Source organism: Dendrobates tinctorius, unplaced genomic scaffold, assembly GCF_039654945.1.
Source record: "Dendrobates tinctorius isolate UK_male_01 unplaced genomic scaffold, ASM3965494v1 ptg000250l, whole genome shotgun sequence".
NCBI lineage: Eukaryota > Metazoa > Chordata > Amphibia > Anura > Dendrobatidae > Dendrobates > Dendrobates tinctorius.
Genome location: NW_027361917.1, coordinates 50,151,385 through 50,175,821, shown reverse-complemented (window position 1 = coordinate 50,175,821; position 24,437 = coordinate 50,151,385). Strand labels below are relative to the sequence as shown.

The window sequence follows — 24,437 nt, the reverse complement described above, 5'->3', positions numbered from 1 at the left end:
GTCCGGTACCCCAGGCGTCCTCTGTCTGCAGCTGTGCTGTCAGGGCCACCCTCTGACTGGCTGACTCTCTCTGGGACCCTCCCTTCTTTTATTCCCTTTCTCTGGAATTCCCCTTCTCAGTTCCCGTAACTCCGCCCACCATGACTTTGCATTTCCTAGCTTCAGCTGTTGTTAGGTCCTTTTCTCACTATACTGTGTCTCCCTCTAGTGGCCAAAACTCAGTACTACACCGTCTCTAACTAATTCTTGCTGTTTCCCCCATACACATATATAAGTTATAATAAAGCATTATACACAGCACATTTTACAGTTTATCTTTCTTCCATCAGACAGGTCCACATATCAGTCCACCCTCCTACACCTGCACCCCTTGCCATGCCTCTCAGCTGTCTATGGCACTGAACGGGAACTGACATCCTGCCATGACAGGCTATGCCCGTCAATGGACGTTAAGGGGTTAAAAGGAATGTATCATCAGAAAATGACCTATTGCTTAAATCAATTGTTTGTGTATTTCTCCAAAATTGTTGGCACTGTTTTTCCAACAAATTAAAAATTAAACATCTTGCAATTTTTACACTTGTAGCTGGGGCTATTTAGACCCCAATTTCCTGTTGTTTCAGGAAACAGCACATGTATATATGCTGCAAAATATGGACTTTGACCAAACCTTTTGTATTGAAGTGTCTAATGATTGTGTGCAGTGGCTTTTGTGAAAGGAGGAGAGCAGTGGGAGCTGTGACATCACCTATTAGGGTGAATCCTGTGTTATCAGTTGTGTATAGAGGTGTTACCTGTTATTGCAATCCTTCCTCTCATAAGGGAACTTCTATACATTTTCCCTAAAAGGTCAAGAAGTTGTGCATATGGGTTTTTGAGGTGTTCAAAAACAACACTTTTTTAGTGGAACTAGGTTCAGGAAGTGCTCCTTCTTTGAGGAGATTTTGAAGTAATTTTTCATTTTCTGAATTGTGGAGTGGTTTTGAAAAGTTTTTGGAAGAGTTTTTTTTACGGAAGTATTTTTTGCAGCTTTCTGCTTGGACAGTGCCTAGGCTATTGCCAACTCTATCCAGAACTACTTCAAAGAATTAAAATGCACTTTCAGGTGTTTTTAAAAAGATTAAGCTGAAAATAAAAAACTGTCAAAACCCAACTCATGAACAGAAAAGTAATTTTACAATAGAAACTAATAAGATGGGTCTTTTAGGCATTCTGAAGTGATGCTTCAGGCATTTTTTGAAGCGGACATACTTCAAAACACTCTTTAAATCTCTCTGTGTGCACATACCCTTAAATAGCCCTGGTAGCCAGTGTAAAAATTGCAAAGAATATATAGAATGTGATATGAAAAAAACACATTGCCAAAAAAAATACAAGTAACACATCAATCTGATTGAAACAATAGTTCATTTTCTATTGACACATACCCTTTAGGGACTTAGAGAAAAAAAAAGAAGATGCAATGTTAGTAGCGTAATAAATACCTTTTTTGTAGTCTGACATTAACCTTTGCCCCTCCTCAATTATAGCTAAGGGGCCTGAGGCCCATTGACAAATTGTTGGGATGCTTTTTGGTCACAGATGAGTTTGCTCAGCCTCAAAAAAACAGGAGAGAAAGGGATTTGTAAATATCCCTGCTCTGGCAAAAATTAACAGACCGTTTCCAAATGTTCAGTTTGTCAGTTTTTACTCTTTAGGCCGGGATCACACTTGCGATTTAAACGGCCGAGTTTCGCATGGTAATACACGGCGCTGCTGCCGGGACTCAGGAGCGGGGCATGCGGCCGCATAGCAATACATGGAGCTGCACGCCCCGCTCCTGAGTCCCGGCGGCAGCGCCGTGTATTACCATGCGAAACTCGGCTGTTTAAATCGCAAGTGTGATCCCAGCCTTAGGCCAGGGTCACACTAACCGACGCAAAATACGGTCAGTATTTTACATGCGTAATACGGATGAATGGCCCCTAAACAGTGCTCCGTATGTCATCCGTAATCAAGGTGTGGTCGCGTATTTTGCGCATGTAAGGCTAGTTTCACACTTGCTTTTTTTTGCAGCGCGTTTTTCCCGCAAAAAAACGCATTGAAAAAACGCATACAAAAGCATACAACTGCTGCGTTTTTTTCAAGCATTTTTATGAGCATGCTTGAAAAAAACGCAGCGTTTTTATGCGTTTGTATGCGTTTTTAGTGCGTTTTTACCGTGTTTGCGTTTTTTTCCAACATTAGGTGGCCCCTCACACTAACCCAAACCATGACTTTACTAACCCTAACCCTGACCCTAACCCTAACCCTAACCCTAACCCTGACCCTAACCCTAACCCTGACCCTAACCCTTAACCAAACCATACTTAACCCTAACCCAAACCCTAAACCCTAACTAACCCTAACCCTAACCCTGACCCTAACCCTAACCCTAACCCTAACCCTGACCCTAACCCTAACCCTAACCCTAACCCTGACCCTAACCCTTAACCAAACCATACTTAACCCTAACCCAAACCCTAACTAACCCTAACCCTAACCCTAACCCTGACCCTAACCCTAACCCTAACTCTGACCCTAACCCTTAACCAAACCATACTTAACCCTAACCCTGACCCTAACCCTAACCCTAACCCTGACCCTAACCCTTAACCAAACCATACTTAACCCTAACCCTGACCCTAACCCCAACCCTAACCCTGACCCTGACCCTTAACCAAACCATACTTAACCCTAACCCTGACCCTAACCCCAACCCTAACCCTGACCCTGACCCTAACCCTAACCCTAAACCCCCTTAACTAACCCTAACTCTAACCCAAACCCCTAAATTCCATGGTTAACAAAAAAAAACGCATGTGCAAAAAAACGCATACATGAGCATGCCAGTGCGCATGTATGCGCATCCATAGGCTATAATGGCCATTTTTAGCGCAAAACGTGCGCATATGTGCGCATGCGCTTTTTTGCAGGGCCAAAAAATGCAACATGCTGCGTCTGGAAAATACAAACGCACACCCCAAAAAAACGCAGCGCATGAAAATCGCATACATGCGCTTACCAGCGCGCAGGTATGCGCACCCATGTTAAATATAGGGGAAAAAACGCATGCGCACGTATGCGTTTTTTTCCAGCGCTAAAAAACGCAAATGTGAAACCAGCCTAAGCATCCGTATGTAATCCGTATAGCGAGATTTTCTCGCAGGCTTGCAAAATGGACATATAATGGAGCCCTATGACAGGGTTTCTAACAGAAACCAAAGAATAGATATAGACACATAGAATGCATATATATATATATATGTATTCTATGTGTCTATACAGTCATGGCCAAAAGTATTGACACCCCTGCAATTCTGTCAGATAATATTCAGTTTCTTCCTGAAAATGATTGCAAACACAAATTCTTTGGTATTATTATCTTCATTTAATTTGTCTTAAATGAAAAAACACAAAAGAGAATGAAGCAAAAAGCAAAGCATTGATCATTTTACACAAAACTCCAAAAATGGGCCGGACAAAAGTATTGGCACCCTCAGCCTAATACTTGGTTGCACAACCTTTAGCCAAAATAACTGCGACCAACCGCTTCCGGTAACCATCAATGAGTTTCTTACAATGCTCTGCTGGAATTTTAGACCATTCTTCTTTGGCAAACTACTCCAGGTCCTTGATATTTGAAGGGTGCCTTCTCCAAACTGCCATTTTTAGATTTCTCCACAGGTGTTCTATGGGATTCAGGTCTGGACTCATTGCTGGCCACCTTAGAAGTCTCCAGTGCTTTCTCTCAAACCATTTTCTAGTGCTTTTTGAAGTGTGTTTTGGGTTATTGTCCTGCTGGAAGACCCATGACCTCTGAGGGAGACCCAGCTTTCTCACACTGGGCCCTAAATTATGCTGCAAAATTTGTTGATAGTCTTCTGACTTCATAATGCCATGCACACGGTCAAGCAGTCCAGTGCCAGAGGCAGCAAAGCAACCCCAAAACATCAGGGAACCTCCGCCATGTTTGACTGTAGGGACCGTGTACTTTTCTTTGAATGCCTCTTTTTTCTCCTGTAAACTCTATGTTGATGCTTTTGCCCTAAAAGCTCTACTTTTGTCTCATCTGACCAGAGAACATTCTTCCAAAATGTTTTAGGCTTTTTCAGGTAAGTTTTGGCAAACTCCAGCCTGGCTTTTTTATGTCTCGGGGTAAGAAGTGGAGTCTTCATGGGTCTCCTACCATACAGTCCCTTTTCATTCAGATGCCGACGGATAGTACGGGTTGACACCATTGTACCCTCGGACTGCAGGGCAGCTTGAACTTGTTTGGATGTTAGTGGAGGTTCTTTATCCAACATCCGCACAATCTTGCGTTGAAATCTCTTGTCAATTTTTCTTTTCCGGCCACATCTAGGGAGGTTAGCCACAGTGCCATGGGCTTTAAACTTCTTGATGACATTGCACACGGTAGACACAGGAACATTCAGGTCTTTGGAGATGGACTTGTAGCCTTGAGATTGCTCATGCTTCCTCACAATTTGGTTTCTCAAATCCTCAGACAGTTCTTTGGTCTTCTTTCTTTTCTCCATGCTCAATGTGGTACACACAAGGACACAGGACAGAGGTTGAGTCAACTTTAATCCATGTCAACTGGCTGCAAGTGTGATTTAGTTATTGCCAACACCTGTTAGGTGCCACAGGTAAGTTACAGGTGCTGTTAATTACACAAATTAGAGAAGCATCACAAGATTTTTCGAACAGTGCCAATACTTTTGTCCACCCTCTTTGTTATGTTTGGTGTGGAATTATATCCAATTTGGCTTTAGGACAATTCTTTTTGTGTTTTTTCATTTAAGACAAATTAATTGAAGATAATAATACCAAAGAATTTGTGTTTGCAATCATTTTCAGGAAGAAACTGAGTATTATCTGACAGAATTGCAGGGGTGTCAATACTTTTGGCCATGACTGTATCTATTCTTTCGTTTCTTTATTAAACCTGTCAGGGTGAGTTTACTGTATAGCGTACTGAATTGCCGGCTTTTCTAAAAGACACCGGGTGCGTATTACTCGCAAGTCACATGTGTGGTCCGTGTGTAATCCGTATTTTTTGCGCACCCATAGACTTGCATTGGTGTACTACGGCCGTAGTACGCTGACAATCGCAGCTGCGATTGGCACGGAGCGTAGAATACGGATGAGAAATATACGGCTGGTGCAAGTGACCCCATAGAGAATCATTGGTCCGTGTCTAATGCGTGCTTTTAGCGCCTCTCACTCGGCCGTATTCCTCGCCAGTGTGACCCCGGCCTTAGGCTGTTGTCACACACAACGAATAAAAAATCGGTCCGATTTTAACGGTACAAAATCGCACAAAGATTTCTTGTCCAGGGATCCGTCTGTCATCCCATTTTCCGGCGAAGAACCGATTTTATTCGCATCTAAGCATCAAATTGACATCCAATGTCAATGCCTGATGCTCTTTCCTGTTGACCTGGAGAAGTCTTGCGATTTAATCGCAAGTCACACGTGTGTTGCGTTTTCAATGCGATTTTTAATCGCATCCATAGACTTGCATTGGCGAATCCGATCCGAAAATCGGTGACAATCGCAGCATGCTGCGATTGTCTCGGTCCGAGGAACGGATCCGATAAAAAAACGCATGATTGGGGCAGCACCATAGAATAACATTGGGACGAATGCAATGCGATTTTTTTTATCGCATTGCATTCGTCCGATTTAATCGCTAGTGTGACTCCAGCCTTATAGGTATATTTCTGACAAAATGTCTCTGAGTTGCCAAGCAATAAATTTTGTTTGTTTTTTCTGAAAAGGAGAAATGGTCAAAATTAAAAAAAAAAACAGTGCTTTCAGACCTCAAATAATGCAAAGAAAACAAGTTCATAATCAGTTAGAAACAAAAATACTAATGTTTTAACTCAGGAAGAGTTCAGAAATCAATATTTTGTGGAATAACCATGATTTTTAAAAACAGCTTTCATGCGTCTCGGCATGCTTTCCAGCACTGCTTCTGGTGCAAAAATTTAAGCAGTTCCTCTTTGTTTGATGGCTTGTGACTATCCATCATCCTGTTGAATACATTCCAGAGGTTTTCAATGGGGTTCAGGTCTGGAGAATGGGCTGCCCATGACAGGGTTTTGATGTGGTGGTCTCTTAATTTTTGCCAGAGCTGTATTTGACTGTATGGAGGTACCCTGTTACTGTATTTGTTGCAAGTTATAGCATGTTCCCATTAAATGGATTTACCATGGGCAAATTGAAAGTGAGTTTTTCAGAAAATCCAAGTCTGAAACTTGGATTTCTGGCACAGACTGGCCACACGTGGGTTTTCCACATTGTAATTTAATAGAGCTGATTTATGGATGTAAATATTAAAATGTGCAGTTCTTTAATTTTTCTGATGCTGATTATTCTTGGAGCATGTGAATTGAAAATCGAACCTCTCCATTTTATAGGATTGCCAGGAAACCATCATCGGACTCTGTGAGGAACATAATCAAAGCCTAACTTCTAAGGCTGTGTGCACACGATGCAGATTTGCAGCGGATCCGCAGCGGATTTTACCGCGCAGAAACGTTGCATATCCGCATTGTGATGTACAGTAGCCTTAAAATCAATGAAAAAAAAAAACCCGCTGTGCAGACACTGCGGATTTTTCTGCGCGGTTTTCCTGCGGTACAAAATCCGCAGTATGTTACTTGTTTTGTGCGGTTTTCCACCTCCCCTGTCTCCAAATCCGCAGGGGGGAGTCCGCAGTGGAAAAACGCACAAAAACCGCAAGGAAACCGCAGGAAAAATGGAAAAAAAATGCAGGAAAAATGCAGGTCATTTGACCTGCGGATTTCTTCAATTCTGCACGGAAAAATCCGCAGGGCCAAAAAGTACGTCTGCACTAAGCCTAACAGAATAATCAATGTGTAGCGTACAAACATTGATTTATGGAGAAAGCCACTTCAGAAACTGGTATGACTCTTGTGACTAATATTGTTTTGTATGACTACGCCAGAGGCTAATATGTGAAGGCCACTCGGTGTCATACATCTGCAAAAAAAATGCTTGTCCTCTTCAATTTGACCAGAAGTACTGACCAAATAGATAATTCAGTCCTGGTTACTATTATTGAAAGATGTTTGTGCTTTTTGCAAGTTTTTCTTCAATCATCTCCTTTTATACTATGTAGATTCTAATAAAAATGTAATTTAATAAGGCAAAATTTACCTCTGATTGTGTAGTCTCATACTTTACATGAAGAGCAGCCAGCTCACTTTGTGAATTTTCAGCTACCATCCTATAGTGATTCATTTGCTCCCGTGTGATAGGTACATCCATAAATGTAGGATCGTAGTAGGAAGACTGACATGGAAGAAAAAAAAGCTGTTATTGTAAATTATTTGTTTAGTTTTTCTTATTTAGTTAACATTACCTAAAAATTAACCATACTAAGCCAACCTACCAACTATAGACAGCAAAAAGACTTTGTAATGTCAAAAGAATAATTGTTAACAGTAATTCTAATATCTTAGATAAATGGCAGCCCTCATTTATTGTAAACTTTGTCATCCTTCTAAGTCATTTGTGCGTAAGAAGAAAGCAGTTAACTTAGTGTGTTGAACAATGATATAATGGTGGGAAGTACCCAATGAGTAACTCTTCTCAAACTCAGCAAATAATAATAGTCTTTAGCCAATGTTGAAGGGAGTCTATCAGTAAGATGAACCCTCCTAAGCCTTCTATATAGGTATAGAAAGTTGAATAAAATGATGCCTTGATATCTGCGATCTGATGTCTTATTCCAGAGAATACACATTTTTTCTTAATATGTAAAAGAGTTGTTAACATCTATGGGTCGGACACAGATCTCCCTGAAAATCTGCCTCCAGAACTTATCTTGAATGAAGGGGAGCATATCCAGTGTGAATCAAGTAATCACTTGTTCTCATACACACAGCTCTGCAGTGAGATCAAAACGCAAAATTTCAGCGCTGAAATCTCATCTCCCGAGATTTCAGTGCCGAGATGTCCATCTGCGCATGCGCGGCGGCCATTTTCCAGGAAGAAAGCCACAGGAAAGCAGGCATGGAGCGGCAGAGACCACCCACGCTGAACGGGACAGAGCGCGGCGATGGCGGCAAACACCGGGGGACAGGAGTGCGGCGGTGGCAGTAAGAACCGGGGGACAGAGCTCGGCGGTGGCGGTAAGAACTGGGGGAGAGTGCGGCGGTGGCGGTAAGAACCGGGGGACAGAGCGCGGCAGTGGTGGCAAGCACTGGGGGACAGAGTGCGGCGGTGGTGGCAAGCAGGCACCGGGGGACAGAGAATGGCAGTGGTGGCAAGCATCAGGGGACAGAGGGCGGCGGCAGTATCAGACACCGGCAGCGGCACGCTGCACATCAAAACACCCCTTCATCCCAGCAGCAATGTTCCACTCCGGCCTCCTCCATCACCACCCCTGGTAAGCAATAAGACGCATGGATTATAGGATGCACCACCATTTTATTAAAAAAAAGTTTTTCTCCTATTTTTCTCCTCAAAATTTGGGGTGCGTCTTATAATCCGGAGCGTCTTATAAAGCGAAAAATATGGTACATATAAAAAAAATAACAGATATGCTATGGTTTACTGTATGTAAACCATGTCTCATATCCTGTCGGGTACAGTAATGATTTTACAGAAGCCGACAATTGAATTATCGGCAATTCTGCTATCTACCGCTGTATGAAATATAAATATCTAATATATAAAGCTCAATGTGGGTGTGTGTGTATGTCTGGGATTGGCATCCACACCATCGCAGGTACAGCCACAAAATTTGGCACAGTCACACGTCTGGACCCCGAGAGCGTCATAGGCTATGTTGTGAGGCAAAATTTTAACTCCGCGTAACTGAGGCCTATTATTCTTATCATTTCTATGGTGTTATCGTCCTTCTGTAAAGCTGGAAATAACACAATTTATTACCGTGCCAACACAGACCACCCTCTGACACAGACTGCATGGGGAGCCCAGTATCACACAGGATAGGATTAGATACACATCTCAGCAGTCAGTATCACACAGGATAGGATTAGATACACAGCTCAACAGTCAGTATCACACATGAGAGAATTAGACACATGGCTCACCAGGCAGTATCACACAGGATAGGATTAGATATACAGCTCAGTAGTCACTATCACACAGGATAGGATTAGATATACAGCTCAGCAGTCAGTATCACACAGGATAGGATTAGATACGTAGCTACAATGGTGCAGATGCCAATACAAACATACACTTTTTCCCCATTACGTAGATAGGGGCAAAATTGTTTGGTGAATTGGAACGCGCGGGGTTAAAATTTCACCTCACAACATAGCCTATGACGGTCTCGGTGTCCAGACGTGTGGCTTTGCAAAATTTTGTGGCTGTAGCTACGACGGTGCAGATGCCAATACATACATACACTTTTTCCCCATTATGTAGATAGGGGCAAAATTTTTTGGCGAATTGGAACGCGCGGGGTTAAAATTTTGCCTCACAACATAGCCTATGACGCTCTCGGGGTCCAGAAGTGTGACTGTGCAAAATTTTGTGGCTGTAGCTACGACGGTGCAGATGCCAATTCATACAATTTTTCCCCATTATGTATATAGGGGCAAAATTGTTTGGTGAATTGGAACGCGCGGGGTTAAAATTTTGCCTCACAACATAGCCTATGACGCTCTCGGGGTCCAGACGTGTGACTGTGCTAAATTTTGTGGCTGTAGTTGCAACGGTGCGGATGCCAATCCTGGACATACATACATACACACCCACATTGAGCTTTATATATTAGATTAGTCTTACCGGTAATTCGGTTTCTAGGAACCTTCCACGACAGCCATATCGGAGGATGTCTCCCCGCCCTAATGGGGGGCAGGAAATGCACAAGAGATTAAATAACCCTCCCCTTCCTGCTATCTCCAGTGTTTTTTCTGGACACACTAGCATGTATAGTTACCACCAAGGTGTAGGAATCATCCAATAAGAGTATCAGATAGGGAGGGAAATTAGTGCTGTTGTGGAAGGTTCCTAGAAACCGAACTACCGGTAAGACTAATTCTATTTTCTCTAGTCACCACAACAGCCTGCAGAACTTATCTGCCAAACGTTAAATCCCTGTTGAAATTTAGTGTATAGTGACTGGTGAATGTATGTACAGACGACCAGGTGGCGGCTCTGCATATCTGCTCAGAAGATGCGTCCCCTCTTCCTGCCCATGATGTTGATACTAATGAGTAGAGTGGGCTTTCAGAGATGTAGGAGGAGGAACGTTCTGTGACGAGTAGGTGAGGCTGATAGCTTGCCTGATCCAATTCGCAATTGTAATTTTTGCCGCCTTTTTGCCTTTATTCCGATCGGAAATTTAAATAAATAAAATCTGGTCAATCCTCCAACTCTCCGTCTGCTGGAGGAAGAAGAGAACTACTCTACAGACGTCGAGGGTGTGAAAGGCTTCTTCTTTCGTGTTGGAGGGGTTTGTACAGAAGGAAGGTAATACAATGTCCTGGAACATATGAAAGTTTGGGACTACCTTAGGCATAAAGGAGGGATTTAACCTTAGGAAAATGCTATCTTCCATGATGGTCAAATATGGCTCCTGTATTGAAAGGGCCTGTAATTCTCCTATGCGCCTTGCGGTAGTAATTGCTACCAAAAACACAGTTTTTAGTGTTAAGTTTTCCAGAGCTGCGGAAGACAGTGGCTCAAACCCTGAAGCCTTTGAGAACCAGGTTCAAGTCCCAAGGAGAAACTAACTATGGAGTCTGGGACGGATTCTAGTTGCTGAGGTTATGAATCGTTTGATCCATCGATGGCTTGCCAGATCTTGATTGTAAAATGAACTAAGAGCTGACACCTGTACCTTTAGTGTACTAGGAGTGAGCCCTAGAACTAAGCCGTCTTGAAGAAATTCTAAGATCTGTGTGATATTAGGATGGAAGGGGTCCAGGGCACTTAAGGAACACCAAGATGAGAACATCTTCCAAACCTTCCCGTAAATGGCGTTAGTCATGCTCAGCCTAGAATGGCCGGTGGCCCTGTAGAGTTTGAATCACTTCCTCGGAAAGGCCTTAATCCATTAGAATTCTGGCTTCAGTAGCCAGGCCGCAAGGTTCATTCTGTGCGGGTCTGGGTGCAGTAGAGGGTCTTAGTAAAGGAGACTGGCCCTTAAGGGGCAGACGTATTGGGCCTTCCTGAGCCATGTTCCGTAGGGCTCTGTACCATCTTTTCCCTGACCACAAGGGAGCCATTAGGATTGTAGCGACATGTTCTGCCCGTATCTTCTGCAGGGTTCTCGCTACCGTGGGAATCGGAGGGAAGGTGTAAGCCAGATTGAACTGATACAGATGGAAGAAGGCATCTACTCCCCACGCTCCATCAGTGGGACTGAGGGAAAAAAGTTTCCACCTTCTCATTTTGACCGCTGGCAAAAAGGGTCCACATCGGGATTTCCCCACCTTGACACCAGAGGCAAAAATACTGTTTGGTCTAGGCTCCATTCCCCGGAATGAACGTCCTTCCTGCTGAGGAAGTTCGCCTGCTGATATGGACAACAGACATGTCTCTGCCCAAGAAAAATTTCTTGCGGCTACCAATTTTTTGGTCGAAGAATTTCGTGCCTCCTTGGTGTCGGATGTAGGACACTGTAGTCGCATTGTCTGGGCAGACACGTACATGATGATTTGGACAAGGGTTGATGCTGCTTTCAACGCTTCCTCCACAGTTTTCAGCTCTCTCACATTTGAAGAACTGGCTCTGACGTCTGGAGGCCATACCCCCTGGAAGTGCAATTTCTCCACTATAGCACCCCAGACTCTCTGACTGGCGTCTGTGGTGACAATTTTCAGGGAGAGCTGATCCCAGCTGACGCCCCGCTGGAGGTTCTGGTAGTCCAGCCACCATAGGAGACGCCTTCCCATGACCAGGAAGAGGGGTTCTCTTGGTCAGAGTATTCCGATACTTCTTCGAACCCCGGAGTACATAGGACTGAAGGAACAGAGTATGGGCTTGAGCCCAGTAAACAGTTTGGACGCCCGCTGTAAGCGAACCTAGGATGGACATTGAGTCTCAGGGTTGGTGCTCTCAGGTCTCCTAACCTGGAGGACCTCTGAACAAGGTCGAGTTGTCGTTCCCTGGGTAAAAAAAATGTTCGCCATCCAGAGTCCAGGAGTATCCCTAAGAACTTTTTCCCTGACAAAGGAAGAAGGTCTGATTTCTCCAGGTTGGGGAATCAACCCAAGGACTGTAAAATCTCCAGGGACTTTCCTACGTCCTGGTTCAGGCGAGACATGGATAGAGCCCTTATTAGAAGGTCGTCTAGGTATGGGACAATGCAAATCCCCTGCTGGCAAATGAAGATCATTGCCTCTGTCATTATCTTGGTAAACACTCGAGGGGCTGATGACACCCCAAACGGCAGGACACTGAACTGGTAGTGGTTGACCCGAGGACCCTGGAAAACTGCAAACCTGAGGAATTCCCTGTGGTCTGGATGAATCGGGACATGATAGTAAGCGTCCCTCAGGTCTATTGTGGCCAACACCCAATTTGTCCTATGAGGGGGATTGCCAATTTAACCGACTCCATCCTGAATCATCTGTACTTTACCACTTGGTTCAAGGGTTTTAAGTTTATTATAACCCAGCTTTCCTGAGGGTTTTATAATTACGAAGGGCGAGAGTAGTGGCCTCTGCCTATCTCCTGTCTTGGAACTGGGGAGATCGCCTTGCAGAAGTGTCTTTATGTCTGACAGCAAGGATTCTTGGAGGTACGCCTGCAAGGACATCACTCTTAGGCATTGAGGGGGAGGACTCTCGAACCTCAATCTCAGTCCATCGTGAAAGGTGCGAATAACCCATTGGTTTGAGGTTATGGATTGCAACAATCTATGAAATTGAAGGGTCGGTCCCCGACCAGAGAACCGTGTATTCTGGGAGGACTGGTTACGGGGAATGAGACGAAAAAATTGTTTCCTAGGTTCTGGAAGTCTTTTTATCAGTGGCTTTCTCTAGGATATCATTCAGAGCAGAGGCGTATCCAGGGGGGCAGCCGGGGAAGTTGCCCAGGGCGCAGGCAGCAGGGGGGCGCAGTCGGGCCGCCTAATGCAGCGGTCCGCAGTGTCCTCCCTGGCGGCTGCGTTCTGCCGCCCCCCCGGCCTGAGAGTCGGCGGTTCTCTGTGTCAGCTGTCAAGCTGACAGCCGGCGCAGAGAAGGAGGCCACACAGGCTCCCAGGCAGCAATTGTACTGGCGTCTACACAGACACCAGTACAATTGAAGCTCTGACCGCCAGGTCAGAGCGACGTCAGTTGCGTGATCATGTCATGTGATCACGCTGCTGACGTCACTCCCCGGCGCCCAGAGCAAACGCTGGTGGTAAGTGTGCTCCTCCATGGAGCTGAAGAACCACCGAAAATGGGAGATGGGGGGTGTTAATGAGAGGAGATGGGGGTTAATGGGTGGAGATGGGGGTTAATGAGTGGAGATGGGGGTTAATGAGTAGAGATGGGGTTAATGTGGGGATGGGGGTTGAGTGGGGATGGAGGTTAATGTGTGGGGGATTAATGTGGGGATGGGGGTTAATGAGTGGGGATGGGGGTTAATGTGGGGTTGGGGGTTAATGTGTGGGGATGGGGGTTAATGAGTGAGGATGGGTGTTAAAGTGTGGGGGGTTAATGTGTGGGGAAGGGGGTTAATGTGGGGATGGGGATTAATGAGTGGGGGTTAATGAATGGAGATGGGGTTAATGGGTGTGGGGGTTTAATGAGTGGAGATGGGGGTTAATGTGGGGATGGGGGTTAATAAGTGGGGGGTTAATGAGTGGAGATGGGGATTAATGAATGTGGGGGGTTAATGAGTGGAGATGGGGGTTAATGAGTGGAAATGGGGGTTAATGTGTAGCGGGGTTAATGAGCGAAGATGGGGGTTAATGTCTGGGGGGTTAATGAGTGGGGATGGGGGTTTATGTGTGGGGGTTAATGAGTGGGAATGGGGGTTAATGTGTGGGGGGTTAATGAGTGGGGATGGGGGTTAATGTGTGGGGGGTTAATGAGTGGAGATGGGGGTTAATGAGTGGAGGGGTGAATGAGTGGGGATGGGGGTTAATGAGTGGGGATGGGGGTTAATGTATGGGGGGATTTGGAGTGGGGGTACATAATGTGTGGGGGGATTTGGATTGGGGGTTCATAATGTGTGGGGGGGATTTGGGAGTAGGGACGAGGGGTTATTTAGTGGGGATGGACGATGCTTAATGTGTATTGGGATTTGGAGTGGGGATGGGGGGTTATTTAATGTGCGTGAGGGATTTGGAGTGAGGATGGGGGATTTAATGTGCGTGGGGGAATTTGGAGTGGGGATGGGGGGTACTTAATGTGTGTGGGGGATTGGGGGGATTTGGAGTGGGGATGGTATTTAGTGTGTGTGGGGAGATTTGAGGACACAAAATGAAGAGTATGTATGAGGGCATGTATGAGGAAACAGTATGGGGGATGGGTGCAGACAGTAAGGGGTGCGAACGGGTGAGTGTATGTGGACACAGTATGGGGAGTGAGGGTGATGGGATGTGTGCAGACACAGTATGGGGAGTCAGGGGTATGTGTGAGCAGACAGTATAGAGAGTGAGGGGGAAATATATGAGGAGACAGTATGGTGAACAGGTGGGATGTTAGAGGAGACAGTATGAGGAGGGAGGGGAATAGTGTGAGGCGACAGTATATTGCAGATATTTTTATTTAGGAGCATTATAATGACACTTCTATCTTTAAGGGCATCGTGTGGAGATTTGCTGCAGAAGACCGGAGAAGATGGAAGTCTGCAGAGATGGCTGTGGATGAGAAAACTCATCATGGGGTCTGGACAAGAAGAAGAAAAGGAGAACGACTCTAGAGACGACATCATCTATAAGGTACCTGGATGTAGATATTATTTGTGATACTGACTAATTCTCATGTTTTTATTTGTTAGGAGCATTGTCCAGGTTGTCCAGGTTTGTACAGAGTCTGCAGTCATTCTATGTGACTGCAGACTTCTGAATTCTCACAGTGCTCACTGAACGCTGTCAGGATTCTCTCGTGCCGGTAATTTACATACACGCGGTCACATGCTGACTAGACATGTGTGGCGTCACTCAATGAAAATTAACTGAGCGAGGCCCGGCATGTCTAGTCGGAATGTGGCCAGAAGTATATAAATCACATACTTGTGCTGACATGACTGTACATCGGCAAGGGAGAATCCTAAAAGTGTGCAGTGCATTCATTGTGAGAATTCAGAAGCCTGCAACGTCAGGATTTAGCGCTGCAGGTTCCAGCAGTCATCACATGGACACATCACTCATATGGAATTTTCATAGTTATGGTCTTGTGACAACGAGCAGCTCATCCTGCTTTCAGTTTTTTACTGAACATTGAGAGCATTAGGGAGAGCGGCTCGTGGGTGCATGGCTAAGTGTGCAAGTCGCATATGTACTTGGGGGGGGGCGCCGAACCAAATTCTTGCCCCGGGTGCCAGAAAGCCTAGATACGCCTTTGATCCAGAGCTGGGCCACATAATAATTTCCCTGAAAGGGAAACATATAGACGTTTGACATAAAGTCTCCTCCCCAAGCTTTCAGAGAGGTAAATGCTTGACCCATGACCTGCGATTGCAGGCTGGTCTCCCATTCGGGTTCCAGCCCAGGCTCAAGCTGCTTAGCAGCCGCCACCTGACGAACCTAGAAGGGCCAGTTGGCACCGCAGATTTTGCTGCTACCCGAACGGACTTAGCGGAAGCATCCGCTAGGAACCCTGCTGCTTTTGTAATAGGGAAAGAGAGTCAAGGGTTTCTTCCCTGGAGGTCCCCTGAGTAAGGTGATCCTTCGGCGTACGCCACCAGCAGACAGGGTCCCGGCTACACACGTAGAGGCTATATTGGCCTTAAGCAGGGTTGTGGAGGCGTCCCAGGATTTCCTGAGCAAGCTTGCCATTGAGAGTTGCCCTTAAATGGAAGAGCCGCTCTCCTGCATGTCCACTTTAGGGACTTCCCATAAGGAGCCATCTCTGTCCAAGAGAAAAACCGATTCCTCAATTCTGAGGTGACACTAATTCTCTCTCGGGAGGGGCCCATTACCAGCCGTGAATGGGAAACCCCTTTGGGGCATTAGGCTTCAGCCCCTCCAAACATCTCATCCTATATAGAGAATTCCACTTGCTCCTCCCGTACTAACTAATCTGGTTTCTCATTCCGGTCCCAGCCCAGCCTCAAGCTGCTTAGCGGCCATGATGAATGTAGTCACGCTCAGCCTAGAATGGCCGGAGGCACCTTCGGAAGAGAAATAGTATTCCCAGATCTGAGGGTGGAAGTGGAACCCTCATTTTCCCAAGCATCCTCTGAGTTAGAGGTATCAAATTCGCCCATCAATCAGATTCCACAGGTGCTGATTTCCTCCTAGCAGGAGGGGGCTGTGGCTGGGAAAATGTCGTCATAGAAGATTGGACTTCTTGTCCGATGAGAGTTTTTATACTGTCCAGTAGGGAGGGCTGCTCTGTACGTAATACATCATCCGTGCAGGGCTGACAAAGCTTCTCCTATATGAAGAGGGAAGCCTGGAACCACACCTGGTTTATTCTTTTTAGGGTCAGAGGCCTTGTCTCCCTACAAGAGAGAGAGAAGGCATACTAAGCCACCTCCGAGACTACTCTGGACAGAAAAGGGGGGACTCACCCCGCTACTTACAGTAGGAGGGTGATGCTGTGCTCCACAGTATGCAAAGGGAGGGGGAGACTTTGACTCAGTACATGAACACCCTCCAGGAGTTACATACTGCTATCATTAGGAAAGACGGCATAGGCGATAGGCATAGGCCCTACTGATGTAGTGCTGCAGGACGTACTGACGAAACAGGCTCTGCGGAAGCGCTTGCGGGTGAACCCTCGATTGACCTTTTCTGAGATAGGAAGCAAAGGTCGTGCAGTCCCGGTAGGGAAGGTCTGGAGCAGAGAGGTATCTATAAACATGATGTCACGCCGTTCTGTCTGTATCTGCTTGTCGGCGTGACAATGCATGTGTTTGCTTTAACCCCTTACTCCTTTCCCCCTAATTGAGCTGGGATACTGCTGGCTATTACCTGTATGGAGCCTGCTCGGTTCCCTGCTCTGCTGCGTAGCTGCACATGTGTTGTTAGGTCTTTGCTCTGCTGCTTGATCATCCGCATGTGCGGCCCCTGGTTGCCACTGTGGAAGCTGTCCGCGGGCTGCGAGGTCATTTGCAGCTGGTGCATGACTTTCCACGTGTGTCTTGGCTGGCAGCCATTGCCAGGTGCTCTAAGCTGCAGTTCCTGCACTGATTGTGCTGCAATGGTTTCTGTGTGTGCTTAGGGTGTGCGCGGCCACACCTCCCCTGCTTTCATCAGGGTTAGTGTGTGTACTTGAAATGCTGTCCCCAGCCAATTGCTTAGTGGCAGCCCCTTTATAAACTTACCTTGCCTTATGGGTGGGGCCAGAGCTACTCACAAAGCTCCTGGACTTTGCCATGTGTGTCTCGTGTCTGTGGACCTCGTCTGTCTCGGTTATGGTACCAAAGTCCCTGCCTTGATTCCTGCTTTGTCCTGTACCCTCGCCCTGACCCGGAGGTGGTATATCCGGGCCTGAATCCTTGATCCTGTACCTGACCCTGTCTAAATTCGCCCTGGCCTGGAGGCAGTGTATCCAGGCTTGAATCCTTGATCCTGTACCTATCCTGTTCCCTCGCCCTGCCCCGGAGGCGGTATATCCGGGCCTGAATCCAGGATCCTGTACCTGTCCTGTACCCGACCCCATCTAAATTCACCCTGGCCTGGAGGCGGTGTATCTAGGCTTGAATCCTTGATCCTGTACCTATCCCATACCTGACTATGTCTGAACTGTATGCTGTGTTATGTTCCTGGAATCCCTCTGTGTTCAGAGCCCCGCACCCAGTGACTCAGACTCTTGTAACTAGTGTTTCAGCTGAGCATCTACTATCCTGTGTTCTGACTACCATGCGGTGCTAGCTCCATGCAGGCCCAGCAATCCTGCGGTGTTAGCACCATCACACTTGAGTTCCTTCCTAGGTCCTATGCCCAGAGCCTGACGACTGCAGTCTGGAACCTGATGACCGCTGCCTGGAGCTTGACGACTGCAGTGGTGCCTGTAGGTCGTGTTGGATGTCCGGAACCAAACGACTCCTGCCTGATGTCTGCCGGCGATTCGGTTGTCCTTGAGTGATCCTGATGTCCTGTTGACCTTGCGTGTCCTGATGTCCTGATGACCTCGTGTGTCCTGATGTCCTGATGACCTCATGTGTCCTGATGTCCTGATGACCTCATGTGTCCTGATGTCCTGATGACCTCGTGTGTCCTGATGTACTGATGACCTCGTGTGTCCTGGTGACCTTTTGTACCCTTATGTCCTGCCTGTGTCCCGATGTCCCGCCTATGTGTGCCTCGGTGATCCGTTGGTGCCTTGGGGTCCACTGGGTGGTACCCTTCTGGGGGGTGTGGAATCGGGAGCCTGGCATAGCCCTGTTTCATCTATGTACTGTGACTTTACTTTAGTAAACTTTACGTTTTTGATACCTGAAGTTGTGCGGTGTTATCTAGTCCTACGTGTCTTCTTTGTGCACATGCTCAGCTGCCACAGAATCCCAGTCGCTGCCCTTCCCTAGTTCGGGTAGGCCCGGGTTCCCCTCTGTGGTATAGAGGGTCCATATTGCATCCCCGTGGGATGCCCGCCCCTCGCCTTCGGCGTGGAGGCGCCTGCTGGGCCGCGTGTGCGGCCGCAGTCGTGACACATGATCATTGAGCCACAATGGGTGGAAGAATTGTGGAAGGAACTCCAAGATATTAGAGGGGAGCTGGCTGATGTGAAGAAGTCAGGAGGTACCTCGAATCTGCCAGGGGGTAGAGATGACCCAGATCTCCATCACAAATCAAGGATGTTCTATCAACAGAGACCCCCCCACCTGCTTTAATTGTGGAGAGATTGGACATTTGGTTCGGGAGTGCCCGCGACAGGGTATGCCCCAACAACGACGTCTGTTAAACTAGAGGGCTCCGAGCCTGGGGGATGCCGCCCGAAGCCTGAACAGGTACGAAGGAGTATTAGAAGTCCCACAAATTTAGTCTCAACGTGCCCTCTTGTCTGGGCTGAAATGGACAGTCGAGCCATACATTGTTTGGTGGATACTGGCTCGCAGGTGACTACGATGCCTGAAACCTACTTCCGGCGATATTTTCCAGAGGCAATGCGGCCTGAATGGGGCCCAGTGATAAAGTTGACAGCTGACAATCATTTGCCCATTCCGGTCGCAGGAGTGGTGTGGATGCAGATAACCATCTGTGGCAAGGATCTGAGACGGAAGGGTGTGGTGCTAACCCTTGGAGATGTAAGTAACGGACATGCTGTCACATTGGGGATGAATGTATTAAAGGAGTTCGGGAGCCTCCTCATCAATGAGCCATGTGATGCAACTCTGAAGCAGTGGAGCCCGCACACTCCCCAGAGAAGAGTTTTCCAACAGTTGATCCGCATGGCTCAAGCTCAGGAGTCCTCAAGTGACGGAGGAATTTTGGGAAAAGTGATGGTTCCAGCCTCTGCTAAACTCGTTTTACCACCAGGACAGACAATTGTGACCTTGGACATCTGGGCTTGTACACCTCTAGAAGGAGTGGAGATCCAAATTGAGCCATGTACTACAGAACAACTACCCTCAGGTTTCCTTGTGGCACGTACTTTAGCTATTGTTCGTGACGGAACGGTCCCCATACGCTGGGTCAATTTGGGAAAACAGGACATCACATTATCTCCTAAAAGTGAAGTAGCCCAGATTATGGGCATGCCAGAAGAAGTGATACCCCCTCAGACTGTGCAGCTGACGGTAAAGCAGGGAGACCCTTGGACCGTGCAGTAGATACTTCTCTGACGCCAGAGCTCCAGCATATCCGGGAAGGACGACAGATATTGGAACACATACAAGCCGAGCTGACAGACCTTACTCCGCTACAGATTCAGCAGGTGGAAGCTCTACTAGGGTGATATCGGAACGTATTCGCACATCATGAGGATGATTTTGGCTGCACTACAGCTATCACACACGCGATATCAACTCGAAACGCCGCACCCATAAGAGAACGATATCGACACATTCCTCCACAACTATACCAAGAGCTGAAAAGTATGCTAAGTCAGATGCTGCAGAAAGGTGTCATAAGGGAGAGCCAAATTCTGTAGGCTGCCCCTATTGTGTTAGTGCAGAAGGACGGCACACTGCGTTTTTGTGTGGACTATCGTAAACTCAATGCCTGTACTGTAAGAGACTCCTATCCATTACCCAGGATTGAATAATCTTTGTCTGCACTGGGAAAAGCCAAATTCTTTTCATCGTTGGACCTCGCCAGCGGCTACTGGCAAGTACCGATGTCAGAGCAAGACCAGACGAAAACAGCCTTTATACTTCCCTTGGGACTGTATAAATTTAACCGGATGCCGTTTGGTTTAGCCAATGCTCCTGGAACATTCCAACACTTAATGGAGAGGTGTTTAGGTGATTTAAATTTCGAAGCCACACTCACCTATTTAGACGACATTATAGTGTATGCCGCTTCATTTGAGGACCATCTACAAAGACTGGAACAGGTGTTAAATCGCCTTCAAAGACACGAACTAAAGGTGAAACCTCAGAAATGTCATCTGTTCCGCACTCAAATTGAGTACTTGGGTCATGTCGTCTCTGCTGAAGGGGTTAGACCATCCCAAGAGAAGGTTGCTGTGGTAAAAGATTGGACCACACCGAGGACGGTGAAAGATGTCCGAGCATTCTTGGGACTGACCAGGTACTACCGGCGTTTCGTGAGGAATTTTGCCCGCATAGTGAATCCACTGCTGGAACTTTAAAGGGGAGTGCCCTTTGGCGCAAAGAACCAGACTATTCTTTGGGAAGAATGACAGGAAAAGGCCTTTCAAGACCTGAAGAAGGCAATGACAGAAGCACCTGTATTGGCTTATGCAGAATTTTCTCAACCGTTCATTTTTCACACTGATGGGAGCTTGCATGGACTTGGGGCTGTGTTGTTGCAGATGCAGGACGTAAGAGAGAAGGTGATCGCTTATGCGAGTCGGTCCCTTCATGAATCCGAACGAAATCCGAACAATTATAGTTCATTCAAGTTAGAGCTGTTGGTGTAGGCGATGACGGAGAGGTTTGTGGAATACTTGTCCGGTTCTGAAGTACTGGTGCGCACCGATAACAACCCACTGGCTCATCTAGAAAATGCAAAGCTGGGAGCTCTGGAGCAATGATGGGTGGCTAGAATAGCCAAATTTTGATATAAGATAGCCTACAAAAGAGGGGCTGAGAATACTCATGTTGACACCTTATCCAGGATGAAACAGGCGATGCCTGGGCGAAAAAGGGATGAGGAGTTAGAAGATGAGGAAATCCCCAATTTCCAAGAAATTGCCAGGAAGGTGGCAGCTACGCAGGAGCAGGTGCAAGAGTCAGCCCGGGAGTCTTGGGGCGAGCCCGTGATGAGTGGGTCCAGTTGCAACAGGAAGATGAGGAGCTTGCCCAACTGAGACAGTGGGTGACGTCAAAGCGACGGCCCAGTCTAGAAGAGAGAAATGCCCTATCTCCAGTGACTCTGCGGATTCTGCAACAGTGGGATCGTCATCAAATGAAGAATGGATTGCTGTATCGAAAGGTCCAATTACAATGGGAACTAGGTATCACCTGGCAAGTGGTTGTCACGCCTGCCATGCCTGTCATGCCGCTTTGCCCCCAGTGCCGGGTCCCTGCGGGCGCCCTGGAGGTCTCTCATGTCTTGTGCTGCAAGATCCCAGGACCAGTGTGCACCTCACCTCATGGCTGCATGCTGTGGCTGTGTGACCAGCTGTCTCTGCTCTGCCTGCGGCAATCCTCTGTGTTCCTGAAGACCCTGATCATGTGACCTTTCCAGCACTGTCTGATGCAGCAGTCCTCTCTGTGTTTCTGGAGCCCCTGATCATGTGACCTTTCCTATGTTCCAGCATTGTCTGACCCAGCTAACCTCTCAGTGTTTCTGGAGCCCTTGATCATGTGACCTTCTCTATGGTCCAGCCCAGTCTGATCTAGCAATGCTCTCTACGATACTGGAGGATCTGAACCGGAAGTCCCCTCTGTTATGAATGAGTCAACGTAGGAGGCAAAAGCAGAAATACAAGCTAAGTCCAGAAAACCAGAGAAGTTGGCAACTATCAGATTGCAGAGCCCTGAACCTATCAACACAACTAGCAGTAGCCGTGGGGGGTTCCTACGATGCCCTAGACCCCTCGATCACAGCCCAAGAAATACATAGGCCTTAAGAAAGAAAGGAGAAATCTAAACTGCCCCAGAGCAGACCCCAAAGCAATAGACAACCCCCAACATATAATGACGGTGAAGCAAGATGAAAATACTAACACAGACAGAAAGATAGACTGAGCAAAGACGGGGCCCCAAAACTACCTAGATAGGAAAGGAAAGGAAGGCTGCTGTCTGCAATCTGCCAAAACTCTATCAAAGACATAAGCCAACCAGCTGATATGAAAAAGGCCCTGAAGCAGCTAGGCTTCAAAAACTGAATCAGCACTCAGGTATTTTCAGAAGACAGAGCTAAATGAATTCAGCACACCCCAGCAGGGAATGGCAGAAATCCAGAAAAACAAAGCAAAAACAAAGTCAAAGCACAAAAGCAAAAGGCCGAGCAGCAAACTTAGCTTTGGAGGAGCAGGAATTCAGACTGGTCTCCAAGGATCCCACAGAGAAATCACCCGCAGGGCAGAAGGGCGTCGGCAGGATTATATCCAGTCCGTAACTCCACTCAGCCAGTCACAATCATCAGCCTCAGGTGTTTGACAATCAGGCTCACTACCTTTCTTTACCAGAAGAGGGAGTTCCTCGGGCCTCAGTAATGAAGGGGAAAATGAACTCACAACAGTACCTCCCCCTTGAGGAGGGGTCACCGAACCCTCAACTATGCCACCAGGGTGATCAGGGTGAGCCCGATGAAAGGCACGCACCAATCGTTTGGCATGAATATCAGAGGCGGAGACCCAGGAATTATCCTCCTGACCATAACCCTTCCACTTAACCAAATACTGGAGTCTCCGTCTAACCAGACGGGAATCCAGTACTTTCTCTACCTCATACTCCATGTTACCTTCAACCAATACAGGGTCTGGAGGTGCCACCCCCGGAACAACAGGTTCAACAAACCTCTTCAACAAAGATTTATGGAACACATTATGGATTTTAAATGTGACAGGAAGAGCCAAACGAAAAGAGACCGGATTAATAATCTCCACAATCTTGTAAGGTCCAATAAATCTAGGCTTAAACTTAGGAGAAGCCACCTTCATAGCAATATTTTTTGATGATAACCACACCATATCACCAACCTTAAACTGGGGACCAATGGTCCTATGTCGGTTGGAAAACCGCTGGGCCTTTTCCTGGGAGAGAGATAACTTATCCACCACTTGGTCCCAGATCTGGTGCATTCTCTCCACCACAGTGTCAACACCTGGGCAGGCAGAGGGCTCCACCTGCCCTGAAGAAAATCGAGGATGAAACCCAAAATTACAAAAAAAAGGTGACATCAAAGTGGCAGAACTAGCTCTATTATTCAAAGCAAATTCGGCCAAGGGCAAAAATGAAACCCAATCATCCTGATCAGCAGAAATAAAACATCTCAAATATGACTCCAAGGTCTGGTTTGTTCTCTCTGTCTGCCCATTGGTCTGAGGGTGAAAAGCAGAGGAGAAGGACAACTGAATTCCCAGCCTGGAACAGAAAGTTCTCCAAAATCTAGACACAAACTGCACTCCTCTGTCAGATACAATGTTCTCAGGAATCCCGTGCAAATGAACCACCTGTTGTAAAAACAGGGGCACCAACTCAGAGGAAGACGGCAACTTAGGGAGTGGTACAAGATGAACCATCTTAGAGAACCTATCACAAATTACCCAAATAACAGTCATCCTCTGAGAGACAGGCATATCAGAGATGAAATCCATTGAAATATGGGTCCATGGCCTCTTGGGGACAGGCAAAGGCATCAACAACCCACTAGAGCGAGAACACGATTTAGACCAGGAGCACGTCCCACAGGACTGCACAAAATTCCTGACATCACGAGACAAGGAGGGCCACCAAAAAAAACGACTCACCAGATCTCTAGTACCAAAAATACCTGGATGACCAGCCAAAGCAGAGCAATGAACTTCAGACATCACTCTCTTCTTCCACTGGTCAGGAACATACAACTTTCCACTGGGACAACGCTCAGGTTTGTCCTCCTGGAACTCTTCCAGAGCATGTCTCAAATCGGGCGAGATGGCAGAAAGAACTACCCCTTCGCCTAAGATGGTAGCAGGCTTGGTCACCACAGGAGAATCAGCAAGGAAGCTCCTAGAGAGGGCGTC

The 24,437-nt window shown here is 46.9% G+C and overlaps 1 protein-coding gene across 1 annotated transcript in view; it reads right to left on the bottom strand.

Moving 5' to 3' along the window:
- Positions 1-24,437, bottom strand: part of CCDC170 (coiled-coil domain containing 170) — a 371,660-nt gene that overhangs the window by 213,051 nt on the left and 134,172 nt on the right. The window contains exon 4 of the mRNA XM_073557682.1: positions 7,207-7,341. Coding sequence (XP_073413783.1) covers positions 7,207-7,341 — 135 coding nt within the window. The remainder of the gene's footprint in view (positions 1-7,206; positions 7,342-24,437) is intronic.